At 36.0% G+C, this 16,557-nt stretch overlaps 1 protein-coding gene across 1 annotated transcript; it reads right to left on the bottom strand.

Moving 5' to 3' along the window:
- Window positions 1-637: 637 nt before the first annotated feature.
- Window positions 638-10,415, bottom strand: LOC121894148 (butyrophilin-like protein 9). Its single transcript, XM_042406537.1, has 5 exons — window positions 9,419-10,415; window positions 9,018-9,090; window positions 7,828-8,106; window positions 3,396-3,471; window positions 638-2,901 (listed from the first exon to the last, which is right to left on the bottom strand). The coding sequence occupies exons 2-5, from the start codon at window positions 9,070-9,072 to the stop codon at window positions 2,853-2,855; spliced, it is 459 nt and encodes a 152-aa protein (XP_042262471.1). The 5' UTR covers window positions 9,073-9,090; window positions 9,419-10,415; the 3' UTR covers window positions 638-2,852.
- Between the last annotated feature and the right edge of the window lie 6,142 nt (window positions 10,416-16,557).

Here is a 16,557-nt window from a genome sequence, read left to right as displayed (position 1 = left end):
TAATTTCACAAAAGGTTTCTCAGTTTCCTCTTCAGTCGCGCTTGGATGATGTCCACCCTCCGGACCTGCGGACTGAGCCCCTCGCGGACTTCAGTTGTACATACTGTGACGTGTTCAACGCAATCACGTCATGTCTGCGAGGGCCGCAAGGGGATACAAACTGTTTCCATGGAGATAAATTAAAATTCTTGACCCTGTAACTCATTTCAAAGTGTTTTTCTGAACAGTTCTTAATGGTTCTGATATGAGCAGGTCTGCTTCTTTACACTCAACACATCTGGTCAGAATGATCAGTGAGATTTTTCCCTTTACATGAGCTGCTAAACACTGATATTATATTCACATTAAATCCTCAACTGACGGACAAAAAACAACCTTTGCATCTACTTCAACAGATTATGTGTGTACATTATACCTCATTACACAACAAAAGTGAACAACGTCATCAAAAGTAAATATCTTTTTTATAGTTTTAAATACAGTGGATCTGCTACATAGTTCATTCAGAAGTCTTCATCAGAAACAGATGTTGTATGATGATCATCTTAAAATCCAGCCAATACAGTATCATCACTTTTGTTTCTCTCTTATCAAAGTTTGAACAGACAGAAACATCCAAATCAGTCACAACATACAGTTTGACATTTTTCATGTTTTATTCAAACGTTTGAACAAAAACGATGAAGAACTGCCTGAAATTACACGATAACCTGCAAGTGCATCATCAGTAAACATGAACATACATGAACTTTCAGCACGATTCAAAGATCAGTCAACAGTTTATAGTTCAGTATGAAACTGTAACTGACTGATTCTGGCTGAGAACATTAAAAAATACAAAGAAATAAATCATGCTCATTCAAAAATGCTAATTCAAAAGAAATTAAGTCACATTTTATTTCAGTTTAGCTGCAAAATATTCACATTTCAAAGCACAACAGCAGGCTTCAGTTCAGTGAAATCTTATATTTTTCTTAATGCTCAAGTCAGTGAGGATCTTTAGAGCAGTATGATAATATTTGCTAATGGGCTGCATCTATATAGTACTTTTATCCAAAGTGCTTTACGATTTTTCTCTCATTCATCCATTAACACTCATAAACACACTGATGGCAGTGAGCTACCATGCAGGCTGCAGGCTGAGGACAGGAGCAGCAGGGACTGGACAGAGTTTGGTCCCTTTTTAACTCACTTCACTTTAATTCTGTTGTGTGTTGATTTTTATTTTCAGTAATTGTTTGATTATCCTGTTTTGCTACCTCACTATCACATTTTTTATTTTTCATTCTGTTTAAGTCTTACATCCAAAATGACTAATCACAAACTGTCTCAGGTAGTTTGATTGTGTTTCTATGCAGGTTCATGTCATTTATCTATGAACTATAATGTTCTCATCAACAGTCCAGTGGATGGTTTTATAGTTGTACTTCAGCTTGACATTAAACCATTTTATGAATGAGATCAATCTATTGTACATGGACAACAGAGCCAGAATAAAACTGAAATGCATAATGAGGTGATAATAAACCATCAAAATACTAAAATAAAACAATAAAAACACAACAGAGCAAAGAATCAGAGAGGAAATGACTGAGTCTGCTCTTAGTCTGAGTTTTCTTCAAAGCACAAGAGTGGAACTACTCTCTGTTGCAGTTTATTAGGCACACAAGCTAAAACTGATGCAGTTTTAATACAACAACCTGCTGTAATCTCATAACTTTATAGAAGGTTTAATGTTCAACTTTTGCTAACTTTGTTTTCTAAAAGGTGTTAAATCAACTTTATGTTCATTTTGGAGGCTGTAGTTTGTGACACTGTTGACTCAATGAGTTGAAAACACCTCTCAGTATAAAACCCAATACAATTCAACAGCACCACAAACTAAAGCCTCCAAAATAACTCAAGTTGAGTCGACACCTCTGTCATACAGGTTCAACAAAAACTGAACATTAGACCCTTGATGAAGGCAGGATTTACTGCAGGCCTGTTGTATTAGACTGTATTAGTTTTCCATCAGAGTATTAAACACATACAGTTAATATAATTCTAATTAAAGGAAGGCTCAATGACAATCAGTTCTGTCAGCATTAAAAGGTAAATACTCTGCTGCCATCAGCCTGTTAACTCCAGTCTTTTAAAAAACTGCTCTTCATATGTTTGTTCTATTTTATTATGTGTTTTATATATTTAAATGCACTATTTTAGATTAACTATGTAACACCTGTTGAGGGACTGTGGATGAAAATCAGACTTTTGGTTAACTCAGCATATTTACAGCAAATTTTATCAAAACTTATCACCAGACAGAACAGTGAAATTCTGCAAATGTCCAAATTAAATTCTATGACATTTTTGAACATTTAAAGGTTAGTTTTGGACTTTTTCAAGTGTAACCTTTCATACCAGTGTTTGCTTTCTCTCAATTATTCCAACAAAATGTTAGTGAGGTTACTATAGTATGACTTAATGAGGTTAAATGTTTGGGATTGTGGTTATGAAAAAAACAAGTTTAAGGTCAGTAGCAGAAACTGTTCTGTTCTCTGTTTGAGGCATTTCAGTGTTTTATATTTGATGTCATGTTGTTGCTACACTGCCTCCTCCTGGTCCTGCTGCAGTCAGACAGGAAGTTTAATCTTTCAGTTAACAGGTTTATACAGTCGTCTATTTCTATCTTTAAACCTAAAATCAGACCTCAACTTAAAAACCATCCTTTGGATAAATGAGAACTGGACAAAATGACCCGACTGCTTCAAAAATGTCTTCACTCTTTGGTCTAAAACTCAAACTGATCCTCACAAAAATCAAAATACAACAACAAAAACACACTTCAGCAGCCAGCTTCAAGGCAGGTTTCAAGCTGGAAAATCTCCTGTTGATTGTTTGGACCGGCAGCACCTCCGTCTGCAGGAGAGAAAACACAAATATATGAAAGAAAATTCCAACTTTGGAAACACCAGTTTTCCTGTTAATATTCACATGAATTGCATTGTGTCCATGTAACTGATATGTTTGAATTAAAACATGTGTAAGACATAATTATCTTGTGTGTTACTGTTTGTGTTCACTGTTGTTATAATAAAATAATGTATCAGACAATTAACTGTCTTGGAAGGTGAATTTCAAGCCCTACATTTGAAATGTATGAACTGATTCAACAGGAAAACGTGGGTGGAACTGAATGATATTCAAGAATACGTATGAATGAACAACTATGGAAATAGATTCATGTATTTGAAATATTCATATTTAATCTAAATTTAAGCTTTATGAAAAGCTCAGAACAATGCTTAAGATTAACATGATAGAAATCTGTTGTGTTGTCTGCTCATTATGAATATGTTGATACAATATATTATTTAAACGTATCTTTATTACATTTTTGTGAGATGCAATACCTGGCTTCAATCCCAAGTAGAGCAAGAACAACAACACAAAGAACCACAATAGTAACAACCAGTCCAGTGGAGGAACCTGAAACAGATAAAAAGAAGTTAATGTAAGACTCAGAATGTAACTGTAAATCATGTACAGACATCATAACCTACACAAAGAGAACAACTAAAGGCGTGCATGCTCCTAAAATCTAAAATGATTGACAGATTAAAGCAGCAGTGAGATGACTCTCAGCAGACACAGTGATATTAGCATCAATCTTATGAGCAGTTTCCTCCTGCTCGGCTACACAGCTCAGAGGTTGGTTTTGGTCCCAGTAGTGAGGAGGGTCATGTTGTTGTAGCATCCTCCTGTTTCTGAGACGTGTTGATCCTCAGTAGGAAGGATGTTTCAATCACTGTCCTGTCGCTCCACTTTAGGCTTTTTACAGGTGACTTTTGCTACACTCCTGCCGTACCTGAGATCTGCACATGTGTGTGGAAATCTGTCCATAGTCCAGGTTTTCTACATCCTGAGCCGAGGATCACAAGTACAAGTTTATGATGGACTCTGGATTAACATCTTCACTTTATGATAGTTGTTGTCATCACTAGTATTGATAAACTTTGGTAAAACAAGATATTATCCAACCAGCTGAACATGCAGCTTAGAGGTTTATGTTTCACTGAGACATTAAGTAGCACTAGCTAGCTAACATAGACTTACACTGCTGCAGCTAAACTGCAACAACTACTGTCCAGTAATGTCAAGATTTAAATCAACAGATGCTTCTGCCTGGTGGTGAGTCGACTCTACAGCTACTGAAGCACAATGACAGCAGAGTGATACAGTCTGGTATTATGCAGCAGGAGTCTGTTGAAGCTAAATACACTTTAACTCATTAAGAAAAAGTCATTTACATTCAGTTTATGACTAAATACCTTCAGATTCTTTTTCACATGTTCATATCTGATAAATATTTAGATTTCAGGACACATTCACATATTTTAGTTCACATGTATACTGAGATACAGTTTTACTCTCCACACACATTTGCTAATAATACAGACCCATAAAATTCTCTTTTTAACCAACAAAAGCTCACAGCAGCATTTTGTGGTTCTCTGCTGCAGCCTCATGCTTACACAACATCTATTATTGGTTGAATTAGAAACATGATAATAAATAAGTTCTGCTTGTAATCAACCAACAGTCAGTTGTAATGAATGAAGAAAGTGTTTTGAAGCTTCATTTCTACAAACATGTTTGTCATGTCTAGTATTCTCACTGCAGCACAATGACTGAAGAGAATATTTATTCATTTCAAGTTGACATTTTACAATAATCACTGCAGTTCCAAAGCCTATATGTGTCTTCATGGTATCATATTATTACCAGGATCTATCACTGGATATATTTAGAGTTTGCTTCTAGTTTTTACTTTGACTTCAGTTTCTACTTAAAGGAAACATATTTTGCTCTTTGTGGTTTTCTGTTATTTATATACTGTTATCATGTTGGATGTTAAACATGGTCAAAGTTCCTAAACATCTGTTGCAGCGTCCAATCAGAATCAACCATCAACAATGTAAACATGGAAGTTATTGCAGCATCACGATCTGTAACACAACTTATGAAAATAAGATTCAAGCAGCCAAATGATAAACTGATGATAAACTAAACTGCTGATTCTTTGTAAAGGTTCAACAGATATTACATGATTTTATTATTATTATTATTATTATTATTATTATTATTATTATTATTATTATTATTGTTATTATTATTATTATTATGAAGGAATGTTTTAGTTTAGAATAGTTTAGTGAGAGTGAAATATCAGATGATGCTACATATAAATATTTGTTATCAAATATTAAACATGTTTGTCAAAGGTACATAAACCTCTTATATTATCAGCTCTTCATTGTGTCAGAGAGAAATATTTGATCATGCTGCTGAATGGAAAATTGACCATCAAATTTATTGTAATTCTTATTTTGCAACCAACAGACGCTGATGAAACATTTCACTGGAGTGTTTTTATTTATATAAGAGCAGCATTTTATGTGAGTGACGGTAGATTAAATATTATAAACAATATTATAAAACACAACCTGCATTGAATCAACATCTTTCTTAAAACAGTTATAATAAAAAACCTGAATATTAAAACCTTCATGAAAGTGGAATTCATTACAAAACTCATCAGACTTCATTAGTTTTAGTGAGGTGAACTTAATAAAGTGATTGAGTTTATATAAGTTGGTTTTCATTGTGATGGACAGTTTAGATTGATGCATTTATCTGTGTCAAAGTATCAAGAGACACACTGTCAGAAGCAACTGTTGAGTTGGAGCAGAGGATGTAAATGACATGTTCAACACAACACACAAACAGACGGAGACTGAATATGACTTTGTATGGTGTGTTTTTTAATCCTCACAGCACCACTAAGGGAGGTTTCTTTCTGGAGCAGCTTTGGGTTGCAGCCGACACAGATAAGAGCCACAGTGAGGTTCAACCTGTAGGAAGACGTTCTGGGATCAACTGAAAGAGGTTTTATTTCTGATAATCAAGACCGCTGGTGAGTCTGTGTCTGTTGGGAAAAGGGAGGTTCTGTTTGCTTAAAGCTTCAGAGACCGAGGTGCTGATTTACAGATTGTGTTCACATGTTTTCACTTATTAAGTCTCAAATTATCACCACTGAAGTACACATTCTATGTATTGTACTTTCACTTTATTTGATCTTATTTTTATTAATGTTATCAAGTAGGTTTTATTTTCCATTTGATGTTACATTCATGTTTTTTTTTTTTTTTACATGTTTTTATGTTCTTTTCATGTGAAGCACTTGGTGCATTGATTTATTTTGTTGTAAATCACTTTGAGCTGCAGATGATACTATATAACATAAATAACTGAGTCATTTAGTTTAATGTTATTATTGTCGGATCTTTTTTGAAAAATAGTTTAACTTAAAGTGAATCACATTAATTTCCATCATTTTTAGTCAGCGAGTTAAAATCTGTGATGTTGAGTGATTCATGTTATCACTCATCATAGTTTAACAAGTGGAGTTCACCCACTATAACTCCAGTTTAACCAGTGTCAGGTCAAATAATGACCTGTTATCTACTCTCTCTAAGCAGGTCATATATTGTGTTTTCTGTTGGTTGGTTCAGTCAGATACAAAACACTTACAGCTGGTATTTAGTGGGTGTTAATATTTCTAACAACAAGCGCTACTGTATGGAACTAGTTTATGTGGTGTAACTCATTTCAATACAGTGATGCATAAATCTTCATTTAATAATTGCACATACACGTATAAATAACTAGTCAAATGTTGGTAAATGTGTGAAGTGAACATTTGTGAACTCCTGGTTTCAGGTCCAGACAGAGGAGGATGATTCTACTCAGATGGAAAAGTCAGAATGTAGAAAGGTTCCCTTAACAATCAGAATGTTACTGTATATCATGTTCATAACATACAGTAGTCATGTATAATTATTATAGTCATGGGTGTTTGGTAACTGTTCAGACTGATCTCAAAATTTACCACAAACTCCAGTTGTATTTGTTATTTCACTCCAGATCCTCTCATTGATCCTTTTTTTGTTGTAATTAAAGTTTTTATTAGCACATATATAAAACAGACAGTATTATCAGTTTCATTTACAACATATTCAAAGGCCTTTGACAAACATGCATATTTGGAGCGAACATTTGGCAATTACAGCGATGCAATCAGATCACCACCATGTCCCAGCAACTCTATGAGCAGGGAGGCGGTCCCATGACCTCTTAAAGCTCTCGTTTTCATTGTTAATTTGGCTAACGTGTTCATATGATACTATTTTTAACATACATTCGATTCATTGTTTAATATCAGGATAAGATGTACTTTTCCATAATATAAGGACCACTCTGGCAGCCGTAACCATCCCTACCTTTACCACTGTGAAATCATATTTTGATATGTTGGACAGTTCCGTTTGGTCTCCTAATAGGCATATTCTTGGTGATACTGGTGCCGTCTAACCTAACCATCTCCCTATGTGTTCCAGTACTCTCTCCCCGGATAGGTAAACTAGTTAACACTCCCAAATTGCATGTGTAAATGTTCCTATTTCTGTCTGACATTTCCAACAATTATTATTGTTTAATAAACCCATCCTGTGAAGTTTAGAAGGAGTCAAATAAAACCTGTGTATTAATTTATACTGAGTAAATTTCCCCCTAGCCTCCTCTCATTGATCCTTTTATCACTATTGATTAATGAAGTGGAGTCACAGAGCTTCAGTATAAGCGTGAATTTTTCACTCGGTTTTGAAACAGTTTCAGTTCGCACAAATGTGTCTTCATCCCAATTTGAACTGCTTTGAGCTTTGTGTTCTGTACATGAACAGTTCAAATGATTTAAAGAATAAAATATGACTTAAAAAAACCCACCTTTTAAAGGAACATATGTCTCAGCATAAATCTGATGGTTGATTTCCTTCTGTGTGGCTACACAGCGGAAGCGGCCGGCTTTGTTCACAGTAGTTTGGAGAAAGATGTTGTAAGTGCCTCCTCTTTCTGACACCTGTGGATCCTCAGCAGGAAGGATGTTTCCATCACTGTCCTGCCATACTACCTCAGGTTTTGGAAAAGCACCTCGAACTACACACCGCAACAGCATCCCATCCTCTGTTTCATCAAGTGTTGTGATGTATGGCTCTGGAGCTGCACCTGTGAACAAAGTAAAAACAACATCTTATGAAGACATATAGACAATAGATGTTCTATTGGAATGTTTTTGTGTTCATCCCTTTTCTGTTTGTATCTGTGGATCACAGTATGTTTAAGAGAAACACTCACACACTGTGGATTTTGGCCTCCATCACTTACACTGAAAGCACATTTAAAGGGGATCTTTTAATATCCAGTATGAACAGGAGGAATGATTACAGCGAGGAAAACCTCTTTCACTGTTCATATGGACACCTGACTGTTGCTTTAACACACACTTGAAAAATCTACACCTCCCAGAATTGTTTGACAGGACATAATATTTCATTAATATTTCAACATTTTTAACTTCATCCAAAGATTTAGTAACTATTCAACATTGCAAACACAAGTTTTGACTGACATTATAAAATTAGTATTTATACAGAGTAGAAGTTTTAACAACCATTGAATCTCCGCTGGATTTGTTGTGTTACAAAAATTATCTTGAAAATAAACTTATGGTCTGTGTAATGGTCAAGAAATTTACAAAACTGTGTTACACAATATGAAAAATGCTGTATTCAAAGGTGTGTAAATTCCTTGTTTATCAGGGCTTCATTGTGCAATTGAGAAACAGTTGATCAACAGTCTTTTAGTAAACTAACTAACGCTGTTGAATACTTTTGATTGGTCAGTTAGACTTATGACTCCAAAATTAAACTGACTCAACTTCTCTCTACAACAGTACAATTGAACATTATAGGCTAATCTTCTTGAAAGTAGGATTTATTGCAGGGGTGCTGAATGAGACTGCATTAGTTTTAATTATTAATTTGATAATTAGGTGTATCTAATTATCTGGAAACTGAAACATTACAGCACAAACATGGAGATGCCAGATCAGTGACGTCATGATAATCAGGACTCACCTGGGATGTTTTCAGCTGTTCTGTCTTTTAACCTTTTAAGATGCAGAGGTTGCATGCGACCCGAGATTTACATGTAAAAATAATAAATAAATATACTACCTATTTTCATGTTGATTGTATATGTCAGTAAACACATATTTTATTTCGTTTGAAAACTTAAATGTTTGTTTTTTCAACCGATGTAAGCGTCTCAATTTAGGATTTACGACATAAAAACAGCAGCGTCACACTTTACGGCAGTTAGCAGTTAGTAATTTACCTACTAACCTGTCTCGCCGCAATTAAAAGGCTTTTATCGGCTTAATAACAGACATTCATAAACTAACGAGGGCTCGTTTTAAAGAACAAAAATCCACCGATTAAATCCAGCTCGTATAAATTCAAGCGAAAGTAAAAATAACCTGAATAAACGTGAATTATTTCCTTCGTCTAGTTTTAGCGCAGCTCGTCAAACTTCTGAAACAGCGACATTTTGGTCAATTTAACTGATCGATAACAGATTTGACCAATTATGTTCAGTATCAGTGAGATCAGTAAACGCCCAGCAACAAAACTAACCAATCCGCATCTTGCTGCGAACTAAAGTGATGAACTTTCAAGACTTTTAACTCTATCAACCAATCAGAGGAGCGCATCTGTACGCGAGCTCCACGTGTGTTTGATTGACAGCTGCTTTTATCCAATGGAAACTCTGCACCGTGAAAATACTCTGAGTTTGTAGTCACTTAAATTACCTGCCGAACCACATATGGAAGTTAATGTAGTTGGACTTTCTGTGGTGCTGAGACACCCACACAAGAGAGAAACTGTTTTATCTGTGAAAGGAGACATGATTCAATGATAATAAATATGTAAATCTTTATCTAAGTATTAAGAACTTCTTTTTATAATCAACTTTAACATTTAGGGAGATTTTTCAGCATCATTAAAGATATTTATCATCATTATTTATTAACTTTAAAGAGGTTTTAGAGAGCTCTGTAGCCATCTGCTGGAGATGCTCATTACTGCTCTTTCTGAAATATCTCAGAGCCACTTCTGTCTATTAACCTGAAATTTGGTCCAGATACTGTAGACATGTTGATAGAAATATCCTGTGAATTTCAGCCTGGTAGTCCTTATTATGACTGGTGTAACTTATTTGAATTGTTAAGTGAAAGAAAGAAAAAAAGAAATCTTCCCATTTTTTCTGTTTAATACTTTACCAATTCAGCTTTTTTGGAGCTGTAAATAAGAGCAACAAACCTATTGAAGTTTAACATTTTTTGCTTTACAATGATTCAAAGGAAATGTATCAGTTCTTTGTAGTTTTTGTATTATATAGATTTTAAAATGGGAAGGTGATAAGAGCCTGAAATGCATTAAATTAAATTGAGCCCTAAGAGGTTAAGATACCACCTGAAAGGAAAAAGAAAACAGTTATGTTAGAAGGTTTGTATGATATCATCAACATGGCAGACAGGTAGACTAATACTGGGAAAAACAGAACTTTGCTGCCTGTTTATTGAACAGAACTGATTGGAGGAAAAAAAGAAACCACAGTCTCAGATTTCACAAACATCCTGGTTTAAACTGGCCGCACATTCACAGACACGACTGCTTTGTGTCAGTCCCAGATGGGTTAAGGCTGGAGTTCACTTGAAATGAACTACTGTAGGTCTTACAACGTGTCATCTAAAGGTAAAAGTGTTTATAGCTGCTCTGAACTGAGTGTAAAGCCTGGCGTTATAGAGAGGGGCGAGACGTGATAATCATTTAAATGGTGATAACAGCTCACACTTTCATACAGTCTCCCCTTCAAGACATCCATGCTGTTAAAATCAGGAGTTTGAGAGAGAAGTTTCTCTTTCTTACCTCCACACACCTGGACAATCACTGCATGAAGCTGGATGTACTTAATAGGTTTAAGAAAGTTACAAAATTTATTGGACGCAGTGACACAAACTGCAATGTGTCTCAAATATCCATCATGTTTGATAAAGAGGGAATCTCTCCATACATGGTTGCAGCGCTGTGGGGACGAGGCCCTGCCAGATGTGTTTTCTGACTATTTGACTTGAGTCCATCTGAGACTCTTAAACCACTCACATCAGTAAATAAACATTTTATAAAAACACTCACCAACATGAAGCTTAATGTGGAATATTTGTCTTGTCTGAAGTTGTGGAAAGTCACAGGTGTAATCTCCACTGTCAGTCACCTTCGTATTTCTGATGATTATGGAGGCGTTTCCTGACTTCAGTTCTTTGTCAAAATGTGAGACTCGTCCTTTAAACTGCTCATCTTGACCTACACGGTCATTATTGGTATGTCTGCCTGAATCATACACAAACACCTCCTTCTGACCATCTTTCTTCCAGTCAAAGAACCCAAACACAATGCTCTCCTTGCTGCTGAGTGAACAGGGTAAAATGACGTCACTTCCTTCTTCCACTTTGATGACATTTGGCTCTGGAGGACAAAAACATGTATTAATCAGTATGTTTACATGCAGAATAATCAGGTTAAGACAGACATATGGAAGTTTGTTGTCATAGCAACATATCAACTTATGTTGTAACAAGAAACTTTTCTTGTTTCTTGTCGTCTGGAACATTGTCTTCAACAAATCCTTTGCTCTGCCCTGAACATTATATATTTGCACTGAATATTTTACTTTGTAAATATATTTATAATTTATGTATTATTGTTATTATATATTATTATAAATGATATTTATTATTTTCATCTTTTATATTTCATGTTACTAGTCCTTATTTATCAGCATAACCTCAGGAGAACATCACACTCATTAATAAATAATAACATTTAAGTCTTTTAACTGTTTTTCCAAAATGATGATGATCTTCATCACTGACTACGTCATCAGACTATCTCTGTCTGTCCATCCAACACACAAATAAATATTACACCTGGTTAAAAAATGAGTGAGAGAAAGAAAGAGAAGCCAGAGAGAGCGCTGCAGATCGAAGAGTAAAACTGAACTAAACAAAGTCAAACTTAATTCACCATAATTCATCATGATCACTATGAACTCAATAAAAAGACAGTAAGGACGAACCTCTGAACTACACAGACAGAAAACACCTGCCTGAAGCCTGAAGTCACATCTGAAATGCATCAAACTGTCAAAACTTCTTTCTATCTAAACACTGTGGAGCCATTTGGTAACAACTATGGAAACAAAGCATGAAATAAATAATCTGGAGAACAAGAAACATTAAAGAGGGAAATCAGGAAGCTTGAAGTGGAAGAAATGAGTCTAAACATGTATTTACCATCAGGTTAGAGAGTCGATTCCATTATTTGAAAGAAACTGAGCTGATCAAAAGAATTTAGTGTTTAGTGTAATTTAGAGGATGGATCAGACTATTTTCAATATGAAAAATGTTTGTTGCTTCACATCTATGACACTCTGTGTCCTTGTTCTGTTTCATTTACTGAAATAAAGATTAAACATGATGATTAACTTTAATCTTTGTCGTTATTTGATAATAAATACAACCTATTGTATATATGTTTACTCATATATAATTAAAAATTGACTTCAGGCAATTAGATTTCTGAATAAAATTATTAAGGTTGAATCTGCTTCCTGATTGAACACATTTCTCATCTCTGATCTACAGATATGATTTGTCTCCACACTAAACACACAAACAAGCTGCTCCCTAAAATAAACCTGACTGAAGAAACTAACCAGAGAGAAATGAACATGTTCTGAATATTATCATAGACATTACTTTATATACTTTCTCTGAATCACAACAATTAACCCTTTGAATTTGACATTTGAAAGAGGTTCTGGTTCATTGTGTTACTTTGACCAACACAATAAAAAACTCTCAACAAAACTCCCAGAGACCCTCAGGCAGCAGACACACTCAGATTTTATATTTCATCAGAAATATCAGCATCCAAAGTTACACAATAGATGATGTGTTGCAGTTGTCAGTCATGTTTGATACGCAGTTTATCAGAAATAACAGCAGGAAGTAGACGCCGCCCTGCACGTCTGCTCCCAAACTAACAGCAGCTCTGAGTAGGTCTATTATAGGACTTAATTAATCAGAGAGATGCTGTCATCACATCACATCAACGTGTTATGGGGCTGATATTTAACATTGATCTGTGCTAATCATCAGGATACTAGCACAGATTTTATATATAAAAATAATAATACTTTATTTATATATAACCTTTCGAAAAGGCAATAAGAAGGCAATAAGAAATGGAAACAAAGGTAACAGACCATGAAAATATGTTTAGAATAAGTAAATGAGCAAAAGTAAACAAAAAAAGCTCTAATTAAATGCAATTAAATAAAAATGAATTTTTAAGAGTTTTAAAAGAGGACACTGAGGTAGCTTGTCTGATTTCCAGAGGAAGGTTATTCCACATTGAGGAGCCCTTCTACCCTCTGACTCAAGCCTTGCCCCGGGGCTGGGGTGTAAGGGAAGAGAAGGTTGGTGATATAAGATGAACAGAAGTGATTAGAGGAAAAAAATAAAGCATCCATTGCCAGTAGATGAGTCTGCCTTTCTGTTTTTTTTCTGTTTGACGTGACAACTAGCAGCTAGTTATCATGGCTAGCATCGTTAGCATAGCCGAGCTGAGCTATGTTTAGCCCATAGACTGTATTAAAATAACGTGTAGCCACAGTGTTTCTGGTTTAACAGCACTGTGCTGGACAGGTGACAGGTGTTTTTACAGTGTTTGTGTGCGCTGAAAGATGTCACAGTGTGGATATAAAGTCACACAGCTGATGGACTGTTAGCCTAGCATGCTAATACTACAATAGACGAAGTACATTTTACTTTGTTATTACAGAGAGACTATATGTAAACAGATGGATAAGACTATATGTTTACAGATATCCACAGATAAAAACAGATGAAAGAGCAGCTGGAAAAGGGACGAAAATTAGTGTGTCCACTCAGGTGTCATGTTTCCATCACTGCTGATTGGAGCTGGGGCCGATAAATACCTGTGACTACTGCAGAGTCATTTGATCTGGGAATGAATGCCAATTGTACCCTTTCCCACTGAGGACAAAAACCAGACATCAGTGGTTGTTGGTGGGTTTTTAGACCAGTGTGAAAGGGGCTTAAGACTGAGCTCCTTGTTATCCCAGCCAGTCCCTCTATACAGCAACAGATCAATATCCAGCTCAAATCAACCCAACTCATGCCCACAAAGTCCGCCCGAAACTTGGGTGTCATGATTGATGACCAACTAAGCTTTAAGGTTCACGTGGCCTTGATTGCTCGGTCATGTTGATTTGCCCAGTACAACATCAGGAGGATCAGACCCTACATGTCTGAGCATGCAGCACAACTCCTGGTACAGGCTCTCGTAATATCATGCACTGAACACTGCAACTCCTTACTGGCAGGCCTCCCTGCATGTACGTTCAAACCTCTGCAGATGATCAGAATGCGGCAGCGGAGCTGGTCTTCAATCAGCCCAAAACAGCACGTCATCCCGTTGTTCATATCCCTCCATTGGCTCCCAGTTGCTGCCCGCATCAAATCGAAAACCTTGACACTCACCTACAAAACAGCAACTAAAACAGCTCCCGCCTACCTGAACTCCCTCATTCAGGTCTACGCTCCCTCCCGCTCACTACGCTCTGCCAATGAAAGGCGCCTGGTATCACCACCACAATAGGGCCCTAAGTCGCTAGCTAGACTGTAGTTCCCTGGTGGTGGAACAAGTTACCAAACTCCATAATAATGTTTATGTTGTCCAGTCAGGACAGTCAGGTGAAGAGCAACTTATTGAACAGTAACATGGTTTATTAATCGAGTGGCATGTACAGCACAGTTATATCTGTCTCACTGACTGACTTTATGTATCTACCTCCACCAGGTGGCGTAGTTTTACTGTGAACCATATTCCTGTGAACATCACAGGCCCCACTGGCTTGATAAGCACAATCATCATAATGCCACGGCCTGCTCTGTAGTCCAGCTGTCATCCCTACTTATCTAGCTCTACTAGTCTCACAAATAGTTACATCAAAAAACTTCTCTCTCTTACTGAGTGCACCTTTAAGGTGTTCTTGCATCCTATCAGCAAAGATCAGATACTCTGCAGCATGATGGAGACTTATATCTACATTGTATCTGCTCACACTAAACTACAGTGGCTGGTCCAACTGGCTTGATAGGCATCTCCATCTGATTGATGTGGCCCGTTCAACTGTCCAACCACCATCACTGTATAACTGGTTCCACTAGTTAGTCCACTTTTCTGTCACTAGTCCACTTTTAATATGTTTATTAAGTAGGAATTTATTTTAGTGTTTATATCTTTAACTTCCAATTTACATGGACGTTTCTCAGAACAGATTATTACAGAAATCAGGGAATATTCATATTAACACAGAGCACTAAGCATTGTTTACATAAAACTATGATGATGAATTACAAATATGGGGAAAAACTGCAGTGCTCAACACTCAGAGAAGCCACTTCCTGTTATGAGTAACTTTTTTGAAAAGTATTTCAAACCAATGGCCTGCTGAAAAGGCAAAATTATCCAACTAATTTACATTTTTAACCAAATGCAGAATTTATGGAAATAGGCTGAATGGCTCATAGTCTACACACAAAAATAACAGATTATAACAATGTCTTTGTCAATTATAGCACATACCTCCCACATAGATAAACATTTTATTTCAGCTAATAAAAGTGTGTTTAAGAGAGGAAATGAAGCCTTATTATAGTTATTCAAACCCCCTTTTTTAAATGTGAAAAATCTGTGTTGTTTTTTCCCTATAGGATGATATTATTAGCAAGTCTAGGTTACATGTTTAATCAGGTGCAGTCTTATCTATCAGCTGACCCACTGCTGGGAAAAGCAGCTCTGTCACATCCAGCTATCAAACCCACGACCAAATGGAGAAATAGACACGTGCTGTATGATGCAATAAGTTCAAATTCCAGACTCCTGAATGTATTTACACATTTTAAATAAAATACAATTAATAAACATAATTCAGTCTGATTATGGAAGTAATTCGTTTTCTTACTGTTTTCATCAGCAAACGTTGTTCCAGACCAAGTCAGGAGAGAAACACACACGAGAGGAAGAAACTCCATAGTTGTCTTTGTCACCTGGAGATGAAGCATCACTTTGACATCTCTATATAACGAAGCTTTAGCCACTCCTGACAGCGTCACTGCTTCATCCACAAACACTTTCGGTTTCTCGGATTCAACACCAGCTGCACATCCGGAAAAGGCCTTTCACAATAAATGCGTCATCTCAACATACTGTATATCAGTAGTGGGCAAACAAATATTTGGGCTCTTAACGAAAGCTGAAGTTTTCCCTTTTATAGATTGCATCAAATATTTTACAGGACTCATCATAAATCTACAGAAGATAACAATATATAAACAAGGTTCACCTGAATCCCAATAAATATGAACTTGTAACCTCTTATACACTGATACAAGTACATCACATAATGTGTCCTTTCTGACCAGAACAGATCTGTGTTAATAACAGTACTTAAGCTTCAACCATG

This window comes from Thunnus maccoyii, chromosome 3, assembly GCF_910596095.1.
Source record: "Thunnus maccoyii chromosome 3, fThuMac1.1, whole genome shotgun sequence".
Taxonomy (NCBI): Eukaryota; Metazoa; Chordata; class Actinopteri; order Scombriformes; family Scombridae; genus Thunnus; species Thunnus maccoyii.
Note: the sequence above shows the minus strand (reverse complement) of the source record. Positions and strands in the feature narration are given on the sequence as shown.